The following is a 23,412-nucleotide window of genomic DNA, read 5'->3' on the forward strand; positions in this document are numbered from 1 at the left end:
GGCTCTAGATGCAAATGTGAATGGAGTTGGATAGTCAGAGCTGAAGAAGGCAGAAAAGTCCGAACTCTTGGAACAGAGAAAGCTCTCTCCATTACCTTGAAAGCAGAATGCCTTGGAGAGAAGGAAGCCAATGACTCCGACAAAACATGCTTATGGAGCAAAGGCTCCCTCTGCCCTGCAGACAGACTACTTGAGGATGGAGTCGGAGCCAAGCTATCTAGCACTGAAGCTCCAAGGGGCAGAGATTACTCAGACAACTTTGGAGTTGACTAACACTCTGGATCTGGTGCCGAACCTATGGCTCCAAAGCACTTGATGCCACTAGAGTCGAAGATACTAGTATCTTCTGATCTGATGCAGGCGACTCCAGAATCTTTAGATCAGGCTGCTCCAAAACCTATGGTCACATCTGAGAAGGAGCCAATAACAGGGGCTAAGGGTCTCTGGACCCAATGGGGTTGGAGCCAGAACAACCCCCATTTGCATCTGCATTGAGAGGAATTTCCTCATCATCCTGTCCACATGGGCTTCTGTCAAACTCTTAGAACACTGTATAGAGGATGCTGTAGAAGATGGTCTAGAATGGTGTCTCTGTGGCCGTTCTAAAAAAAAAGTGGAAGTCTGCTGAGAAAAAACCGGATCCAGAACCAGTTGCAGCGATCAGATTTGGGGTGATTTTTTCATATCGAGATTTCAGATATTCTAACACAGCTCGTAACCCCCCCCCCAAGAAAAAAGCATAAATATTCCAATTTATTTCTCAGAAATGTACAAAAGCCAGCCCTTAAAACCAGACTTTAAGCAGTGCAAATTCAGTTTAATTTACATACACTTAGCCTCAAAAAAACATAAATAAATATTCAGATTTATTCACACAAATGCAACTTAAGGCTGGAATTTAAAGTGACTAAGTGAAAAGAGCAAGTTACATTCATTCACAGCAGAGTTGCCCCCCCCCCCCCCCCAAAAAAAAAAAGTGTATAAAAATATTTCACTTGCCAGCCTTAATGGCAGAATTTAATTTGAGCAAGTGAAAGGGCAAGTTACTGTAATCCACAGCCCGGCTCAGCTACCTACCCCCCACCCTACCAAAACAAAAAGACGTAAAAAGAGTACAACAACAAAACAGTGTAAAACTTCTCTATGTAAAAGATTTTCAATTCACATGCATCTAATATAATATAATAATAATATATACATTTTGTATGCAAAAAAATGTTTATTTCCATAACATACTGCTAAAGATCGCTTTTTTCCTTCTAGACTTCTTCAGGTCTGTGTACAAGAACACTAGATACAAAAATATTATTGTATAATTTAGCTAGTATTCTTATTATACATTATGTCGAATAAAGTGTAAAAAAGAAGGAAAAGAAAAAATGTAAGAAGAAATATACACTTCAATTAAAAATGATTTAACATGGTATTTAAAACCAACTGGAAGAATAAAATAAAAATTAGTCATGTAAACAACGTGGCAATTTTTCTAAGTTCCAGTAGACTTTTAAGTGAACAGTAGTAGTTTAGTCCAGGCTTCCTGAAAGAGTTCAGCTTTAAATGCTACACGAGTTCATGTTTCTCCAGCATATTCAGGATGTCTCCTTCAAGATCACCCATGTCTATATGATCCAGTATCTGGAACTTAAAACCCGAGTGTCTTTTATGAAGAGCAAGGTGTTTGGCTAGTACATTATTTTTACATCCAGAGCGGATTTCTGCCAGATGACATGAAATCCTAAGCTTAAGTTTATTTACAGTCTTGCCGACATAAAATGCATCATATTCATTGCACTTTGCCCTGTAAATTACCTTTGTAGTGTTACAGTTACTCCTTGCACTGGTCTTAATGATTTTCTTTAATAAGGGCAATAAAAACTATCACCTTGCTGTATAAACATACAAAAACGTACAATTAGCACTGCATCTTTTAGTGTTTCTCTCATGTAGTCTAGGTTTAAATTCAACAAAACTTTCAAATTCAAACAAAACCTTCCTGTAAACAAAGGATGGGGGCTTCACCTAAGATGTTAATCAGAAAAGGGTTCCTTGTGACAATGGCCCAGTTTTCTTTACTAACATTTTTGATACTGTGATAATCCAAAGTGTACGCCAGGATGCAGCTATTTCTGCATTGTTGTTCTCTGCGGAATTTAACATTCTCCTACTGGGGAGGTTGACTGAAGGTGATTCAGTCCTTTTCAGTTCTATAATGGGTTTCAGAATTTTTTTTTTTTTACATCTTACTTTCATAGCCTCTCACTACAGAAGCATTCTCTAAGTTGTTCAGGTTTCTCAAAAAAGGGTCATCTCTGGGGTAATTCGAGCTAATCTATAACCCTGGGACTTGACCACATTATACTTGTTTTTGCAGGATGCAGACTTTTATTGTGGAGTAATAAATGAACCCTCGTTGGTTTTCTGAATAAATCAGTGGTGATTCTGTTATTGCTGGTGTCCTTGGAAATCTGCATATCTAAGAAAATGGTTGAAGTACAGCTATGGAAAGAGGTAAACATCAGGAAGTTAGTTTGATTGAGGTAAGTGACAAACTCTCCAAGCTGCAAGGCGTCACCTTCCCACACAATAAAGATATCATCAATATAACAAACAGCATGTGATACACTGCATGTAGTCTGTGTTGTTTAACACAAAGTCCTCCTCCTACTTGCCCAGAGCTAGGTTAGCTATGCTGGGAGCCATGGCAACCCCCATGGCTATATCAATTTTTTTTTGTTTATAGTGTTTGCCATTGAAGGTAAAGAAATTAAAGTCCAGTACAAGATTAATGAGCTTGCTTAACTTTTGCAGTTTTGCCAGTGTACCTTGATTATGTACTCTGTTGCATATCGTCTACTCAGAGGTGATCTCTGCTTAACGTACAAGGCCATGTCAAACCCAGAGCTGTTGGACATGCTACACTTAAAGAAATCCCAATCCCTCAGAGATAAGCTCCAGGGATCTAAACTTTGTCATCACAATGAACAAAACATGCTGGAGGGATAGGTTCCTGACCCAGAGACTCCCCAGACTCTCTTTGGCCCTCTTCAAAAGGAACCTTAATGATTGGATGGGAGATGGGAAATTCACCCCGGGGATCAAGTCAGTCACCCTGCTAGACAGGGGTCCAGGGAAGGAAATACTGTGGGAAGAAACAGCCAGGGAATTGTTATGGCTAGGTTTGCATAGGCCCTAGGGCCGATAGGTACATAGGTTGGTACTAGGTTATGTTTCTTAAAAGATTCCATAGCTGCTATTATACATTAATTGTGAGGGAGCACTGTCACTGTGTACAAGGATTCCATCACGATAGTTAATAAAATACTCTCAACTTCCACTGTAATGTTTTTTATTTTCCTCAAAAAATCCATTGAATGTCTTGCATATGACTTGTTCTTTTCTCCTAAAGGTTTTAGCACGTAATCAAGGTAAATGGCTGTAAGGGAACCTCCACTTGCTACCACCAGTCTATAAGGTTGGTCTTCTCTGTTCTTGTGTGGCTTTAGTATTCCAAAAAAGTAAGGTAAGTGAAGGCATGGGAGCCATAAATAAGTATAAAGATTTTTAGTAATAAGTTTTTCCTTCCCATAATGTGGTGAGATTACTGTTCCATAAATCATACGCTCTTTTTTATGTCATCCATTGTAAATAGCTCATAAAATCTGTTATCCTCCAGCATGTTCTCTATCTTTTGGTTGTAGCTAGTAGTATCAGTCAGAAGTATACCTCCTCCCTTGTCTACCTTCATTACGTGCATAGATTTATCATTGCCTAGCTTGATCAATGCTTTTCTTTCTCCCTGTGTTAAGCTGTAAAGTTTTTTCTTAGGAGGTTTTTAAGTACTTTCCTGATATCTATCTCACATTTCACTTTGAAAGCAGCTAAGGTTTGATGTAGTGGTAGACAACAGCTGCTAGGCATTTTTATAGTCACATCAATAGGCCTAGTTTCAATTCATTAATTTTTTCATGAAACTGTACCTTTAATTTGAGCTTCCTCACAAACATTTTAAAGTCTATCAGTACCTGAGCTACCTCGCTCCTGCAGCTTCGTACAAAAGCAAGTCCTTTGGACAACACACTTTTTTCATCTTCCGTCAGTGCTTTAACACAGTGCTACCAGACAAGTGGAGCACCTATTATTGTGGCTGTGGCTTGTCCTCTATCAGAGCCTGGGACCTGGTTTGTAGTTGGGGTTCCAGTCGGGATTGCCCAGGTACTGTATTTCACTCACCCCTGTCCACCGTTTGGTTCTCCTGTCTCCCTGGGGGTTCATGGATAGGGAATGAGGCCCCTGGAATTCCTCCTGTGCTTCCTGGAATCTCAGTGGGTTGTAGTAATATTACTTGCTGTGGCTGTGGTATTCTAGCCATGTAGTATATTGTCTTGGATAAAATCACAAACGTAATAATCTGGTTAAATAAGAGGTAGCACATCATTATTAATTTTATTATTAGGACAGCTACTAAGTAGGGCAGGACCAGCTCGAAAGTCACGCTGATGGGGACGGGGATGTGAATTTAACATGTATACCAATACACTGTTTTACAACACAATAAACCACTCCCTTGCATGACAAAAAGTATATATAATAGAAAGCTTGTGAGGAAACTATTTTATTTTTATTTTATTTGGATCATCTGTGTACTTAAAGGATTTTCGACTGTGTATTATTATGGATCTCATAAACAAGGACAAAGGCAATCTCCAAGCACTTGACCCCACCTAGTTCGGATTCATCAAGGGCAAATCATGCCTATTGAACCTGGTTGACTATTTTGAGACTGTCACCAAAGGTTCTGGATGAGGGAAAGTCAGTACATACAGATTACCTTGACCTGGTGAAGGCCTTTGACAAAACCCCCCACTCAGGCATCATTGAAAAGCTAACAACTTGGCGGAAATCCCTATCTCATAAGGTGGGTGGCCAACTGGTTCACTGACAGGACCCTCAATGTCAAAATAGGTGCTTCCACCTCTGACAGCAGTCACTAGTGGAGTTCCCCAGGGATCTGTCCTGGGACCCCTACTGTTTGGCATCTACTTCTCTGAGGTCCAGGCAAAGACAAAAGGCCTGTGGCTGACCAAGTCTGCAGATGACTAAACTGGGTGCTGTCACTGACTCCCCAAATGATGTTAACATACTTCAAGGGGGTCTCACAGCAACTAATGACTGGTGCCATGGCCTCAAGCTAAACACACACACAAAAAAAGCATCATAATATCATTTGGCAAAAACACGGCTCCTACTGATTACCACATCAATGGCAACCCCCTAAGCACACAACCTGTGGTGAGAGACCTGGGCACTCAGGTTGATAACTTCACACTCTACCATCATGTAGCAGCAGTGGTCAGAAAAGCCTTTTACTTGGTTCATCTCATAAGTAAAGGGATTGCATCCAGAAAAAAGGTTATTACCTCTCTATACTCCTCTCAGTAGACCAATAATTTAGTACAATGCCCTGTTTGGTATGTACCTCTCCAAACATCTGCACCAACTGGAAAAGCCAATAAAATACCTCACAAACAGAATTCATGGCCTCCAACACCCATCTTATATGAAGAGGCTCAAACCACTATCACTCTATTCGGTATCATACAGATTACTCAGGGGTGATCTGTGTCTTGCCGATAAGGCAATCTCAGACCCAGCTTACTAGAGATGCTCCATATCCACAAGTCTAACTTCTCACACATTACCTGCTCAAAAGGCCTGAATCTAATATGTGACATCAACAAAACCTGCTGGACAAACAGGTTTATCTCCCAGAAGCTGCCCTGTCCCTGGAACAGACTTCCCATACATGTCAAACAGAGCACCTCACTGACCCTCTTCAAAAGCAACCTTGAAGAGTGAATGGGAAACCACAAATTTGCCCCTGGAGTTCCACACCTGTGTCCCTCACTGAAAGGGGTGACAGGTGCTGACTCAGGTTTCTTTTTGGGGATAAACTCTTGGCTAAGCTTGTAAGGGCCCCAGGGCCATTAGCCTAGTAACCGCCTATGATCCTATGAAACAGTTTACCTTACTTGGATTACTTTTGAATACTTAGTAATTCTGCATAATATTTCAAATTCTATATATATTTTTTTTGACTTGGGATGAGTTTAAGTTCGCTACTTCTACTACCATTATCTGATATGAGTAATATACAATGATTAACTAGATATATGTGGATTGAGAAGTTTCTTGCACTGTTGTTTTTGGACCTACTATACTTGTTTAGTGGATATTTTGAGACTTCGGGGACACCACAGAGATTGTGTTTTTTGGTTGGCACTTTGCAAAACAAAACAAAAAATATATTCAATTTCAAAATATTTAAACAAATGCACTCACAAGCTAAACTGTAAAATATTTAAATAAATCCAAACACACACACGCCATACTTGCCACCATCTCCCTCTCCAAAAATAAGAAACTCTGGTTACAGTCACGTTAACAAAAATGCTTACCTTCAGTCCAACAGTCCACAATGCCCTGGCTGATGCATTTGCTGCAATTAATCCAGTTCACCAGGTTCAGTTAAACAAAGAAAACCAAAACCTTTCCATTGCAAAACTTTACTGCACTGTACTATTGCATAACTAGAAGGCTGCTGTTAATTTTAAAAATAACCACGATTCTCTCTGGTCTTTTCTGTACCTCCTTCTGCATTTCCTTCAAGCCTGTATCATGTTTACACGCATTGACAAACAAATACATGCAAGAGGAAGAAAAAGCATTTACTTCAAAGCTGGATCACAGTCAAATGTGGCCCTAGGCAGGTTAATGGATTGGGACACACACACAGACAGAGAGAGAGAGAGACAGACAGACACACACACAGACATCATCTCCTCCTCCAGCCATTCCAGTGTCCCATTTGACTATTTCAACTCGGTTATTATAAACACTGTTCAAACCTCACAGTGTGCATACTATTTTCTTCTTTACTTCTGCCCCTTTTAGAACATTTTAACCACAAAAGGCACTTAAACTTCTGTCATTACAATCTACCAATATCAGTCAATATGCACAATTTCTGTAGAAGTAAAAGTGCAAGTCATCTGAATAATTCTACATTAAAGAAATCTGTAACTAATGAAGAGGTTGTTGGCAGCAAAACAACTTTATATTTCAATGCTTCATCTACAAATTCAGTGCCTGCTACCCTTGAAAAATAAATTGCTTATGTTAATCCCCCCCTGCTACCCTTGAAAAATAAATTGCTTATGTTAACCCCTCCCCCCCACACACACACACACACTATATCTAAAACACAAAAATTGGCAAGCTGGTAATATTACAATAGGGAATGGATGGCAAACTGACAACAGGTTCATGGTTACTAAGCATCCCATCCAAACGACACGCTCAGGGCTGCAGCACTCCAACCCCCTTCCCCTTAAAGGACAACGGGATTCTATTAAATGCTGAACTTCTGCCCTTTTTCTCCCCATTTATTGTCCATGCTATGAATAAACAACATAGCATTTTAAATATTTTAAAATTACTGTTTCTCTACACTAGAACAGTACATTACTGTACTGCGGTGGTTTCACTTTCAAAAAACTTTAATCCTGTCCTGGAAAGTCTCCAATTCATTGATATCATCAAGGCCACTGAACACATGTAGTTTTCCAGCCAATTCCCTCCTCCAAACTGACATCACCATGACTGTCCTAAAAACCCACCCAAGCTGTGATATCACAGCTCCCTGGTCCTTCCCCTACTCATACAGAAAGTAAAGGCTAGAACAAGAACACAGTACACGAGTCAAGTCTCCTGCTGTGAGTTGTGAACCACAACAGGTAACAGCTCAAATTTCTCTTACCACTTTGACAGCTAGGGAAGTTAGGTGTGAAGGGGGATGGGAGATGAGTCAAAGCAGTAAAATTCAGGCTTCGCAAAAAAACAAGTTATGTATTCACCATAGCGTTCGATGTATGTAGTCCATCTCACCTCACATTCTTACCCTTGGGTTCAGAGCCGAACCTCTGCTCTGACTCGGCCATACTCTAGCTCGAAGTCTTCAATTGGCTTGAGGCTAAGAGGTATTCCATACTGCAACGTGCCCATCCCAGATCTTGTTTTCTGCAAGCTCACATACACACACACACAAACACGCTGAAAGGAAGAACCAACCCAACAAAAAAAAGCATACTGAAACCAGAGACTAAAACTTTAGGTCCTCCAGGAGGGGGTAGGTGGGTGGGTTAGTAAGAATGTAAGGCGAGATGGGCTACATACATTGATTGTGAGTATATAACTTCTTGATGTTATGTAGTCCAATCTCGCCTACATTCGTACCCTTGGGAAAGCGTCCCTAGCACCTAAACCTTGGGTGGCTCATTGAAAAATACTCCTGAGCACTGTGGAACCAAAGGAAGATCTGCCTCTAGATATCAGATCCAATTTGTAGTGACTAATAAAGGTGTGAGGCGATGCCCATGTGGATGCAGCACAAATCTCATCCATAGACATCCTAGCCTGAAAAGCAGTAGAGGTAGACATCGACAGTGTAGAATGAGCCTTCACTTTAAAGGGCAATTCCTTGCCCTTTAAAGTATAAATGAAGGAAATGCAACTAGAAATCCATCTGGACAGAGTTACTTTAGAAACTGGAGCCCCAAGTCTATTGTCTGAGAACGACACAGAGTTGATCTGATTTCCTAATATCTCTACTTCTATGTAAATGGAAACGCAATTGTCTGTGAACATCTAGCTGATGAAACTTAAATTCTGCCCGGTTAGAGAATTCAGGAAAAAATACAGGCAGCTCAATGGACTGGTTGAGGTTGACAACCAAAGCAACCGCTGGCATAAAGGAAGGACTAGGTCTTAAGAGAAACTTTATCCTTGTGAAATACCAAGTAAGAGGGCCGAACCGATAAAGCTTAGAGTTCAGAGACCCCCCTAGCCATAGTGATGGCTATCAAAAAGATAGTCTTCCAAGACAAAAATTTAATGTCACAAGTTGCTGCGGGCTCAAAGGGAGGCAAGGTAAGCCGCTGTAACACAAAATTGAGGTCCCATGGCATTACTGGATCATAGACTGGAGGTCGAAGTAGCATAGTCCCTTTCAGAAAAGCCCTACAAAGCCTATGCGCCATTAGATTGGGTTCATTAGCAACATGAAAAGTAGAAATGGCTGCCAACTGCACTTTGATAGTTGCCACAGCTGATACCTGAATGAACAGTTGAGAAAGAAATTCTAAAACTGATGAAATGGGAACGGTATAGGGATCAATCTGCCTTTCCTGAGCCCAAATGGAGAATCTCTTCCACTTACTGGAATAAATCTTCCTAGTAGAAGGCTTGTGGGAAGAAGACAGAATATGAACCATCTCCGGGGAAAAATCATGAAGCCTGACTAGGGATGGAATTGGAGCAGCCATGCTGTCAACTTGAGGGTCTGAATGGAGGGATGGAACTGCCCTGACATACGAGTCAGCAGATCTGGGTCCAGAATCCATGGATCGTCCATTAGATAAGGGTGGAGAAAAGGGAACCAAATCTGACGAGGCCAGTGTGGTGCAACCAGTATCATCTTGCTTCCCAAGGATTCTGCTTTCTGAATAACCTTCATTATCAGGGGGACTGGCCGGAAGGCATAGAGAGGACCGGAGGGCCAATCATGAACTAGAGCATCCCTGGGTGCCTCCCCCTTTGGGGGGATGAGGGTGAAGTAGCTGCTGCATTTGGCATTGAGGGGGCTGGCAAATAGGTCGCAGCAAGGCTGACCCCATCTGCGGAAAATCTGCTCTGCCACTTGTTTGTTCAGGGACCACTTGTGAGGCATCAGAATAACTCTGCTCAGCCTGTCAGGAATCACATTGGACTTCCCCGGTATGTGCGTTGCCACTAGAAAGCATTGGGAAGAAACTGCCCACTGCCACACTCTAAGTGCCTCTCTGCAAAGGGGATACGACCTGGCTCCTCCCGGTTTGTTCAGATACCATACCACTGATATGTTGTCTGAGTGGATTGCAATTGTCCCATGAGGAAAAAAGTCCTGAAGTGCTTGCAACGCTAATAGCACCGCTCTCATCTCCAAGACATTGACCTTGGCCTGTCCTGCTGAGATAATGCCCCCTCACCCGATCTGGGAGGCATCCGTGGTCACCGTGGCAACTGGAGAAGGAAGAACAAAAGGCATGCCCGTGTTGGGATCACTGGTCTGAAGCCACCAGCGCAGATCCTGCTTGCACTTGTCTGTAATAAGAATAAGATAGGAGAGTAGGAGATGCTGTAGAGACCACTGGGCAAAAAGTAGCCATTGAAGAAGCTTCATGTGTAGTCTCGCAAGAGGAACTAGCATAATCGTGGCAGCCATGGTCCCTAATAACTTGAGGACCACTTTTGTCTTGACCTTCTTCAATGGTAGCAAAGCGTAGACCTGCTGCTGTAAAACCTGAATTCTCTCTTCTGGTAGGAAGGCCCTCATGAGCATCGTGTCTAATTTGGCGCCGATAAAGGTAACACACTGCAAGGGCAACAAGGCAGACTTTTCCCAATTCAGAGTAATTCCCAGACTTTTGCACAGTGCAATAGTGGCATCCCTGGTCTGTAGCAGTAGATGCCTGGTGGTGGCAGACCTGAGCCAGTCGTCCAGGTACGGAAACACTTGGAATCCCTGACGTCTCAAGTGAGACGTTACCACTGCCATGCATTTGGTGAACAACCTGGGGGCGGTGGTGAGACCAAAGGCCAGGGCGCAAAACTGAAAATGACTGGCTCCCAGCCGGAAGCGTAAGTGACTTCTGGATGCCTTGTCCATCTTGATATGGTAGTAAGCATCCTTGCGGTCGATGGAGCACATCCACACATCTTTCCCTAATAACGGGAGAATTGACTGTAACGTGACCATGCGGAACTTGGACTTCTCTACATAAAGGTTCAAACGACTGAGATCCCAGATGGGTCTCAGGTTCAATGTTCTTTTCGGTACCAAAAAGAATCTGGAGTAAGTCCCTAATCCTACTTGGTCTGCAGGGACAGGCTGGATGGCTCCCTTTGACAGCAACTTTTGTACTTCTAAAGTTGCGGAATCCCTGTGAATGGGTGGAAGGTCTGGGATTCTTTTGTTTGGAGGGGGATAAGAAAGAAGGGGAATATGATAACCTCTGGAAATTATCTCTAATACCCACTCATCTTGGGTGATGTCTCGCCAGGCTTCTGGGTATAGAGAAATGCGACCCCCGACTGGCTCCAGAGACGCACAGTCAGGCCTCCACTCAGGAGCGCTGGTAGGGAGAACCACGAAAGGAATTGCAGTCACCCTGGTTACGCGGACCTCCTCTGCCTCTAGGGCAGCATCTATCTGAATTTCCACCTCCTCCTCTGCCTCTGGAGGGGGAATCACTCTGTGCTTCGTGAAAAAACCTCTGCAACTTTCTGAACCATATTTTTCCACCCTTCTGGCCCTTGAGGTAAGGTCTAGAAGGCATGGAAAAACGGACTCCCACGGCAGACAGGGTTTTTCCTTCCTGCTCGCACCTAGTGAGAGTGTCCTTCACCTTAGTTCCAAATAAGTATGAACCGTCAAACGGGGAGTTGGTGAAAGTAGACTTGAAAGCCTCTGCGAAGTTGCACAGGCGCATCCAGGAGTGTCTACTAAGAGAGACTCCGGAACCTGCAGCCTGCTCGCTCGGTTGCATACGAGATCAGCCTCATGGAGGAGTTGGTAATGGAAATTAGGGTAGACATCTGAGCATTGACCTTTTGAACCACAGCATCAGAAACGTTACCCTGTAGAGAATCTCCCAGCTCTTTTAGGAGATCTCTCTGGAGCCGTGTAAAATGCGACAAATAGTTCAGCAACTGCAGTGTAAAGGCCGCTGAAGAAAACACACGCTTCCCATACCTGTCCATGGCCCTAGATTCCTTGTTAGGGGGATGGACAGTACTTTCAGCAAGTTCCTTCTTGGTGGCTGCTGCCACCACCCTGGTATCGACGGAACACGTTTCATAAGAAAATCCTTATCTGGAGGAGCGGACAAAAACTTGTTGGGTCTCCTAGGGACTGGTTCCACAGTGTCTGGAGTTTCACACACCTTCCGACAAACGAGATCCAGTAGCTCGAAGGAGAAACCCAAGAGGTGGAGGGTTGAGACCCGAAGGCCTTCAGGAACACAGACTCCTCCTCAGAAGGGGATTTGGAGAGCCAGTCACATCTCTGCCTCAAGATTTCCAGGATATTTGAGAAAGAGATATCTTCAGAAGACGAATTGGGGGACTCTTCTGACTCCTCGAGGACGGTGTCAGATGTGAGAGACTCATCTTGGGAGTCAATGTGCTTCCTCTTGCACACACTCTTTCTGGGGGGTTCCTCAGGCAAAAACTCCAGGGAGACCTCAGAAAGTTGGGGACCACTCAAGAAGGTATCCCGAGGCCTTGGGTCTCCACTGTCATGGATGGAGGGTGATTCGAGACTGATACTGGTGCTGGAGGGGGCAGAGTGTTGGTGCCATAAGATGCAGCTGACGACCTGGCCAGCATGCTCATGACTTCAAAAGCTGACCCCCCCCCGGCTCCGAAGGTTGACTGACCGTGGAAGATACAGTAGTAGACCTCGGAGCCGAAGAGATGAGGTCCGAAGCCGTTGTTGGACCCAAGCTCACCCATGCCGAAGCACCGAGAGGATGGCTAGGAGCCAAAGAAGATGGATCAGAGATCTCCCTCTCGGGTCTGACCGGTGAACCAAGAATCCTGGACCCCGTGGATGGCGCCAATGGGTTCGGAGCGGAGATCGGAGCAGAGAGGCCAGATGGGGCTACTGGAACCGACCTCACGGCATTCGACAGAACAGACAGCTCGGACTCCGAAAGCAGAGAAAGGCTCGGAGGAGGAACAGCCAAAGAGGTGGGGAGGATGGGCTCCGGGGCTGACTTGGCCGGAACCGAAAAATGTAGCCTACAGCGATGACTGGAGCAATTTCTGCACCACTCTATCGACATAGTCATCAGAGAGGGTCCGAGAGGACCTAGAGGATAAGGTCTGAGATCTGGATCTCCCTACATAGGGAGATCTATGAGACGGAGAAACCGGTCGAGGAACTGGAGACTGGCTCCGAACTAGAATATCTGTCACCAGCTCCGAGATGCTTGGAGTCGATGTCGACATAGTCGGTGTACTGCCTTCTGTCGGCACCAAAGCCAATGGAGCCGAAGAAGTAACAATAGTTTTAGCGATTTTCTCTGGTGGCTCCGAGGAAATTGACGGAGCTAGACAGCGCTTTTTTGAAGATTTTTTCTCTGATTTCTTGTCCGGTTTGGAAGGAGAGGATCTGGAACTAGAAGACCTCTCCAAGTCTTCTTCAAAGGAAGGTTTCAGTAGTCCTTTTAAGACAAGCTTGTTCTTCCTCTCTTGCAGTACACACAGGGACTGAAAGCGTGGCAGAACAAGCAGGATTCTTGGAGATGAATAGCACCCAAGCAGTACACGCACACTGAGTGCCCATCAGTTAATGACTTGTTACTACATTCTATACACTTTTTAAAGCCCGAAGGCCTGTGTTCTTTGGAATCTTTAAACATGCTGACAAGAAAACTCCACACACCACACAGGGGAACACAGGAACACCTTTGCACCTAAAAACAAACACAGAAGTGAGCGGGAAACTACAGCCTCTAACTGAAATGGCCTAAACTGTGAACAATCACGAGGAGGACTAGGGTCCTCTAATTTAAACAGGCCTAGCCCAGGAAACAAGAGACTAACACCACAGAAACAACAAAACACCAACAAAAAGGAAAACTACAACTGGACAGTAGGGAAAACAAGGTCCTCTGTCTGAAAAAAATGGGCCTACCCCATGGAGACAAGGGGCAAATGGGATACCAAAAGGCCAACGGAACCAGCCACACAACCAGCAGAACAACACACACAAGGTAGCTATGAAAATAGCTTTTTGGTCAACAAATTCTTTGAATTTAGAAGAAAAATTATACTTAGCCACGGCCAAGAGCGAGACCATGTTTGAGTGTAACGAGCGGCAAACGAGATCTGGGATGGGCACGTTGCAGTATGGGAAACCTCTTAAGCCACGAGCCAATTGAAGACTTCGAGCTAGAGTATGGCAGAGTCAGAGCTGAGGTTCGGCTCCGAACCCAAGGGTAAGAATGTAGGCGAGATTGGACTACATAACATCTACAGTTTAGCCATTCTAAAAAGCAGCAGCAGTAAAAAGCACATTGAAAGTCTGTTCTGTGGCATTTACACCGTTTGCGTTTTAAGTAGTCATTGTGAAATGTTACTTAAAACTAACCGACTGAAAGACAGCAGTGTATGCATGTAAAATCAATGCAGTGACAGGAGCTTTAGGAACAGAGAGGCCTGCGTGGTGCAACTTTTTACAGATGAGCACTGCATTGTGGGATACCTAGAGGCACCCTAAACAATCAGAATTACTTCAAGATGCCAGACCCCATGTGGTCAGACTCAAATTATGTACAAAAATATTTAAAAACCTGTAAATAGTCCCAGAGTGGTGTTAAAATGTAGGAAATACCAAACCATGATGAAATAAACATGTTTTTTGAGTCTGTGGGTGCGGTTCTCTAACGTGCAACACAGTATCAGCAATTCATCTACAAGGTGTGGGAGTTGAATCCACAGCCTTCTGTATCAAAATCAAGCATGCTACCTGTTGTGCTATGATCACTTGCTGCACAAAACACACTTAGCATGAGCAGCAGTAAACATCTTTCCCCGTGAAGCTCACATTTCCTTGAAAATGTACTGAATTCACAATTTCTTGTAAATGCAACAAAGCACATTTTTATTAGTTTGGTAGCTGGTGTAAAGGATCCAAACTATTGTTTCCTATAACCATGGTATAAGTTTTGAGCCTGAGGAAATGGACTAATCGGTCATCCCTAAACTAGGGCATTTCACACACACAAACACGATGGATGGTGGAATTGTTTCCAGGCAGCAGCAAGAATGTCTTTGTACTTAAATTCTGCAAACTGAATGTGGAAAAGGAGTATGCAACAGGTGTGTGCCTTGATGCATGCTGGGAAGCACAGAAGCAGAGTTTTTTTTTTTTTTTTAAATGAAATTCCAATCCAGAAGGCTGCAACCCCTTACTGTTTTGCACCAGGGACAGACCACACCCTCTGGCCCTGCCTATGTACACCTCTGATAAATAGATAAGTAGCTAGTGCTCTAGCAACAGTCTTTGACTGACGGCATACACAGTGAGGAATACAAATAAGCTTTCTTACTCCAAGTCACAGTTACATGCAGACATGTGCAAAACTGCATAGATTTAAGGCAATCTGATACTAGATCAACTATGCTGCGGCACTGTCAATATTTACTCAAAACAAGTACTCACCCCTTGAACCCAGGGATGTTGCAAAACTTGGGCAGCAATGAGACGTTCTTTTGCATCCCGAACCAACAACTTGGAAATAAGATCTTTAGCCTCTTCTGAGATACAAGACCAGTCTTTTTCAGGAAATTCATATTTCCCTTCCTGGATGCTTTCAAACAACTTGTGCTGCAAAAAACATACATGTTAGCAAAAATATAGTTTCTAGTTTGCATCTCTGTCCCCCCCACCATCAAGTATGAGGTAACGAGTTGCCTGTGAAACTTCTGTAAGCTCTCAGATGCTACATTTTCTACCCCAGTTACCAAATGGAAAATAAAATAAGGAAATCCAATCCAATATACTGATCCTCTACTATTAATACTGTCTTTAATGCTCTTAATTACATTATTCTGCAGCAATAAACAAGATTATTTCTGACTGTAATAATAAACACCTGGTCTATATTCCTATTTAAGATTTCTGCAAAGGAGGAGACATGGACCAAATAGTATTTAAAATTTCAAAACTTTCATGGGAAGACAACCAAATTTGAAAAATAAAACAGGTGGCGGTGTTGTTGGCAATTTGTGTGTATGAGCATAAGTATTCTGAGAAGTTACTATTTTGATTAGAATTTAAGCACGTTTTATCTTTCTGAAATCCATCACTTATTTTTATTAAACGCAGGCATTACAAATTTTGCCTTTTACAAGCTTATTTTGTATGTAGGGATATGAAACATTAATGCAAATAAGATGATCACTAAAGTCTCATTTAAACAATAAAACACTTCTGAAACCCTTGCCTAATGATGTGGAACAGAGAGCCCACATACAACAGCTATAACTGCACAAAAGGAAAGGCTGAAACAGAAGTGTAATGAAATGGCTGAAGACAAATGCTTGTGTAAACATTTCAATGCAATACACTAACATATGCAATTTATTAACGACTTTCACTTTTTAAATTCAGACACACTGCAACAAAACAATGCCACAAACCTCTTGAAAAGGCTGTTGGGTTTAAAAAAAAAGCAGCCTGGTGTCTTCCTCCACTTTTTATTTTTAAATTCACATACTTGGAATGCCTTCTAATGCTAATGAGCAGAACAGATGAGTCAGTTCTAGGTCTGATAATATATCTTGACTGTTCTTCAAAAATTCTCATTCAGTGTATTTAGATACAGTCATAAAACATGTTCCAATAAGATCAGTGCTTCCAACTAAGGACAGAATAAAATAAATCCTTTACATGTTACCTTATTAAAACAATGGTTTTCAAATGAGGTTCTGCCCCAAACATGATGTGTCAAGACTAAGTGCAACAAAACCTGCATACTACATTACATTTTCTAAAACCTGCACACTACATTACATTTTTTAAAACCTGCATACTGCATTACATTTTCTCAATAGCAAAAGGAGACCATGAATCTAGCTAGCCCGCTATTTTTAAGGGCATTTAACATTCCACCTTGCTTTCCATCCCTAGCTTCCCTCTCACCTTCCTTCTACTTGTTAAATACATTAATGGATGACTCACTTCTCCTCCACTATCCATTCCAGTAGTTCACTCCATGGGTCTCTTCACTCCTCCCATTGGTACAATCCAGGTATGATTAACAACCCCCAGATCCTATTCCTGCTCTCTTGTCATTCTTTCCACTTACACCATTTTAAACCTCACACAAAAGTCGCTCGGCCTTATGCACAGTACTGTTTACACTGAACCTGTAATGTAACCTGACAATTTAGCCTTTCCAAATCCTTCAACTGACTTGTCCTTCACTGAAACACCTTTTTTTTTCTACCATCAGCAAACAGGTTGATCCTGTTCTCTAATCCATCAGATATGGATGGGAAATATGCACTGAAAGTACCAGTCCCAGGACAGACCCCTATGGTAATCTGTAGGCACTTTCACAATTGATGACAATGGTCCTCTCACCTCATCTTCTGTGTCCTATCATTTAAACATGCAGCTGTCCATTTCCTTGGTCCTGGTCCTACCCCAACCCCTTCCAGTTTTCCTATCTGCTTGCTACATGGTACAAAGTGAAAGGATTTTTTGAAGCCCAACAAAGAAAATCAAACTGCAGTTTTATCCAGCAAGTCAATAGCTTAAATGCTACTTGAGCTGGGTAAGCATTACTCCAATTTGTTCACTCTACTAAAGGAGACCAGAGGCTGTAAAAGTTAAATCCTGGCTACTTTTCTTCCTCTTCTTCACTTCTACAGTCTAGTTCTAATGGTTAAAATATCTATAAGCAGGGTGAAAGCCACCACATCCCCAAGATCTCAAAAGAGTTGTTGTTGGTGGTGGTGGTGGTGGTGGTGGTGGGGGGGTCGTCATCAAACTATGACAACTCTAAATATGTCCCAGACTTCTAGAAGCACACCCAGTAGGTGAACCAATGTAGTAAAATATTTTGGCAAGAAAGTCTTCCTACATAGGACTTGAATTTATAAATGAGATAAATACATCTAACTACTAGACAGAGCAAACAATGTTAAAACACAGACTTTGTGGACATGGCTATTTTCTTTTTACCTTCGAGTCATTGTAGCCACAACAGTGATCACTGCCCATAACTCTGGATATTACTGTCTTCTGCTGTCCTCCAGAACTTCTCGACTGAGGAAAATCCAATGCATCAAAAATGTATGTAGTGTTCAGAGTCCCTTAGGATTCATCATAAGCTATTTTACTACTTTATACACACACATTATATATATATATATATATATATATATATATATATATATACACACACACAAATTCAGAGGGACAGATTTGACATAACTGCCCTACAGAAGTATCATGTTGCTCCAGCGTTACACAAAAAATAAACATTCAAACAGTGAACCGCACTGCAATCGACTGCGAACATCTTAGACTCAGTCGCAGACTCCTCCTTAGCTTGGACTCGGGGAGGGGTGAAAGCTTTTTCATTACTTAAGTCACTGAAGAGGAGAACTTTGACGTACAAGATAACCAGTTGTGTAATCTAAAGTCCAGCACATGAGAAGATTTCTGTTGTCCAAACTCTCAGTGCTTTAAACCACTTGTCAGACAGCAAGATAACAACATGCTTTCATATCTGGGTGTTGTGAGGGCCAAGGACCAAGTAGTTCATGCAGGAGTCTATTCTAGGATAACTTGTCAGTATATCACATCATTCATTTCACAGTGTAACGACAGCATACAACTTCATCTAGAAGAGAGCTGTAAGGACTAGAGGTGTGGGGCAATGCGGGACTCCTTACCATTTTGTATCTTGGAGACAATGGCCTTTGGGATTTCTGACTTCTCACAGGAAGGAGACAATGGCGTTTGGGATCTCATGACTTCTCACAGGAAGCAAAGAATGAAAAAGACCTAGTCTTTCCTGGACTGGACATTCTCAGGAATGGAAGAGGTGGATGGAGCAAGTTGCAATAGACAAGTGATAAGTACTGGGTGAAAAAGCAGAGGAGTTAAGTGAGACACCTATCAATAGCAACATGGGGAACAGTATATCAGGTTGGTGCTGACACAGGACTCTGTTCTCTAAGGCTTCACTCAAATGTCTTAAGATGTGAGATCTTAGTGGAGCTCAAGCAATTACCTGAAGTATACAGACAGAACTGTGGACTCTTGACTTAGACTCAAATGAAATCTTCTTAGCTTAGGCCACTGAGCCTTACAGGACTAGGTGCAGGCCCACAGAGAAAATCCTAGGACCCAAGCGTTATTACCAAGCTATGAACTGGTGACTTTAGAAGAAGACTTTGAGGATCATATTCACAATTGTGCTTCCTGACAATTCTACAGGGGACAGAAGCTGCCTAGAGCCCAAAATGGTTAGGGTATACTTCTCAAAAGCCAGTCATCATCTCTGAAGTACAGGAAAGGCACAAACTCTAAACCTCTGTAGCGGAGGGAGATAAATCAACTTTTTAGGACCATAAGGTCATTTCAAGAATGGACTTGCCTCAGGACTGTGTGAACCATTTACTGTTCTCAGTTTCTTTATTCTTTTGACAATACTCTAGCAAAAGCCTTGGACCATGTAAGGCAGTCATGCAGTGATCCCAGAGCGAGGCAGTTTTTAATTTTCATCATTTTTTCATACTTACCACTCAAGTTTGGCCAATTCTGAGTTCTTGGAGGTTATGGTTGTGCTTCATGACATGCCTCTTTGCCAGGCAGTACAGACATTGCTAGTGTAGGCCATGACTCAATGTCAAACAAATGAACACTAGGAACTCTCCAGTGCTTTAGGCATTGAATGCAGGAGATTTTCCACATAAATATAAGGACCAAGATCTGAATTGTGAATGCAGCAGAAAGCAAACTGGCAGCCTCAGGAGCTAGGCCAACATATCTATTACACTGTAGGACATCACAACATGCACCAGCACACATGCAACGGAAGTCCTAAGAACTGAAAATGTACCGAGGGGAAGAATAAACCTCATCACAGACCCACCATGGAAGGTTTCGGATGTTAAACATGCTTTTCAAACCTTTGATGTTTGCCCTCCATGAGGTAGTGATGTGCAGAAATGGCATAAATAAGAACACAGACTGTGGAATAATTAACACAGCCAGGGCAAAGTAGCTGAGAAGTAAGGACCACTTGCAAATCTGACTGCCTGAGGTGGGGAGGACGTTACTTTACAATGAATCTCTGATACTTATAAGAATGTGTGCATTGAGGGCAACTTTCTTGTGGCCTCAATGACTCCTGGGACCTCAGCTATAAAGTCCAGTGGCATAACAATCTAAAGCAGCTGTAAGACTGAAAGGTATATGTAGATGGCACCCCAACCAAATGAAACTCCTTGGAATTGTAATAGAATGAACTTCTGTACTGCCCACATCAAGACAGTAAGAAATTATACCCTTTCCACACAAGACATTAAGAACACAGGTTTTGGTCTTTTTGCTGAATTTGGTTAGAAGTCAAAGACAAAGATGTTGATGATGATATTGGACTACAAGGCAGCAAACTGTGCAGGGCAAGAGAAAATATAAGGCACAGAGATGCAGTGCTCATGGTTATGGGAACAGGATTAAGGAAGATAAAAGCATAAAGAGAAGGCCATTGTTACTACAAAAAGAAGCGATACTGGCAACACAGGGGTGAGGTTAGATGAGGCAAACAAAACCATCAAGGAAGTGGAGCAAAGATCTCTCTAGACAAAGTGTAAACAGGAAACAAAGTCAGAGAAGACAAGGTGAAAGAAGTACTGAATGAATACTTCAAAGGAAAAGGAGAAAGGGTGCCACGTGATAAGGATGCAAGTGCAAACTGAGAAGAGCATTGAACTCAAGGGATAAACAGCAATATATGGAGACAGGAGGTGAAAAGAAACCTGCTTCCTTAATAAATGTAAAGGCATAAAGCCAGATGGGCTGCCCCCAAGGTACACAAAATTGCCTGACGAGTCCTCAAAAGGAGATCTTCAAAAGTTAACTATTACACAAAAACTGCACTTCTGAAAGTCAGCAGAGAATTATAAAACTAGTTAGCCCATCATCAGAGGCTAAGGAGCCCCCAATAAAAAATCCAGAAATGAAAACTGGCTGTTTTCCTGGAAAACAACATCTAGGACAGAAGCCAACAAAGGTTAACAGCCACAAGAAGCTTTGAGTCAAACCTTATCCAGTTTTGTAATGAGATGATGATATAAATGAAGAGAGACTGTTAGTGGCAGTTGCCCACTTGGATTTTAGTAGTTTTTGATGGATTCCCAAAGAGAACCAGATAAACTGTAGGAGGGTAGGGTAAGACAAAATCAGAGACTGGACACATACTGGGCTGAAGATGGTGGTGGGTAGGCATCACTGATGAAGTAAAGGGACATAGCCAAGAAAAGACCCACAGGGGTCTGTCATGCTTTGTAATATTTCTTTTTTTTTGGTTAAGTGCAGTATTTTGCATTTGTTTGCACTGACTCATTACCCTTGGTCTTCATCTGTGGTAAGTTGTTCTTGGCCTTTCAATCATGTTTCCTCACTCATCTTAAACTGCAGCTCTTATCGCGGAGATGAGCAGAAAGGTGTTTCTTCTCTCTTCCTTACAGATATGGCAGACAACAAAGAAACTACAGTTGTGTAAAATCTTATAACAGTAGATATGCTTCTCTTCTCTGTTGCAGTATTCATAACTGAAGGGATCTCCTGCCAAGGATAGCCCAAAGTATGGCCAGTATACTAAAGCCTTTAGTACTTACAGGTGCCATACATCACACGTACGCTGCTCGTACAAGGTGTAAGGCATAAAGGTGACACATGGACATACATACTCAGAAGTGAAAAAGCCCCAGGAGAAACAGAAGTCCCTATGGACAAGAACAACATGTGCATCCAGAAGGAGAAAAGAAAAGAGACAGGAGGGCAAGAAAGAACAGGCTAGAGCAGAAGGGATGGAGTGAATATTACAACAGTGAAGAAAAGGACATCTACTGTTATAGTAAGATTTTACACAATTGTACTATGTCCTTCCACATCACTGTAGCAGTATTCATATCTGTAGGGAGAGTATAAAAGCTCAAAAGGAAACAAGAGAGGACTGCAATGAAAAGCTCTCGAGAAAACTATGCATGATAGCCCTGGCAAAGCCAGCTCTAGCACTGGAAATAACAGACTTATAATGCTTAGTGAAAGTATGGAGAACACCAAGGAACAGCCCTCAGGGATGGAAATGGCATACAGCCCCTTGAAAAAAAAGCACCACAGGAGGCAAGAGCCTGGAAGACTGAGCCTTTACTGATGAAGAAAGATATTTACCATCAAAAAAAGAACCAAAAGAAATGACTTTAGAAATCCAGGAACAAATGGTCTGCTTAGAAATAGCTAAACTCAAAGACCTGGGATGAAAGGAAACAAAAGGCTGCTCAGATTTGCAAACCACTTTAATTTTATCCAAATACCCGAGCTCTTCATGCAAATCCAGGGTGTGAAGAACCTTCTCAATGACAGACTGTTGTGAAGAAAAAAAGGAAGGCAAATTAAAAGAGAGATTAAGGGACGGCTCATTGACCATTCAGGGCATAAAAGAAGGGCTAATATGAAGAGACACCTTGTCTCTGTGAAAAACTAAGAAAGAAGGAACACCCATGGGAGCCTGAAGTTCAGACACCCTCTTTGCTGAAGTGAGAGAAGAAAAGTCTTCCAAGTTCAATGTTGTAAGGAAGCTGAAGCGCCAGGCTCAAATGGATGCAGTGTCTTTCAACAACAAAACTGAGGTCCCGGAAGGTGGAATAGGCTTTCATATGAAGGATACCTTTAACAAATTGCTTGACCTCAAATTTAGAGGTCAGAGGAGAAGTCAAGGGCAGACTAGCAGAAATTGCTGGCAGGTGAGCTTTAACTGAAGAATATGCTAACCCAGCATGAAGGTGTCACAAGTAAGAGAGAACCAAAGGAACATCCACAGATTGGTGCCTCTCTCACCATCAGGATCCCCTAATAGAAAATCTTTTCTATTTAGACAAATATGACTTCCTGGTAGTAGGCTTCCTGGCCTCCGGCAGGACCGGAAGCATGCCCTCAGAAAAGAGAAGCCTAAAACAGATTAAAACCCTATAACCCATACTGTCCGTTGTAGAATGGACAAGTAAGGATGGATAAAATACCCTCTTGTCTTGTGTGAAAAGGGCCACTTAGTAACTTGCGGTGGCTGCCCCTGGCCAAGTGAGAAAAAAGTGGAAACTAATGTCTGGGCCAAAAGGGAGTCAATAAGATTTTGGTAGAGTCCTGCCTGAACTTGTGCAAGACTCCTGGTAAAAGAGGAAAGGTAGGAAAGGCATATAAAAACACCCCCTTCCAAGGAAAAGGCAGGGTATCCACTTACCAAGCCAGAGGGTTTGGGACACTAACAGAATAGAAGTTGTCTGTTAAGAGGGGAGGCAAAAAAGTCCTACACTTTGTGCACAGGTGGTATGAAAAAATTCTGCCCGGTTTGCTTATATACTGCATCATGACCTGCTTGAATGCAGGACAGGATCAGGTCTCAAAATCATGGATGTCAGTACCATCCTCTTCCTATGTGGCCATTCTTGTCTTGCACAAGTAAAGATAACAGACACTTTAACCCATCAATTAAGTACCAGTCTTCA

At 42.5% G+C, this 23,412-nt stretch overlaps 1 protein-coding gene across 1 annotated transcript in view; it reads right to left on the bottom strand.

Moving 5' to 3' along the window:
- The window catches only part of MKNK1 (MAPK interacting serine/threonine kinase 1), a gene marked incomplete in the record, with an annotated part of 837,567 nt that overhangs the window by 94,661 nt on the left and 719,494 nt on the right, over positions 1 to 23,412 (bottom strand). Inside the window, 1 exon segment of the mRNA XM_044085821.1 lies at positions 15,326 to 15,490. Coding sequence (XP_043941756.1) covers positions 15,326 to 15,490 — 165 coding nt within the window.

This window comes from Protopterus annectens, chromosome 10.part0, assembly GCF_019279795.1.
Source record: "Protopterus annectens isolate FY-2018-M chromosome 10.part0, PAN1.0, whole genome shotgun sequence".
NCBI lineage: Eukaryota > Metazoa > Chordata > Ceratodontiformes > Protopteridae > Protopterus > Protopterus annectens.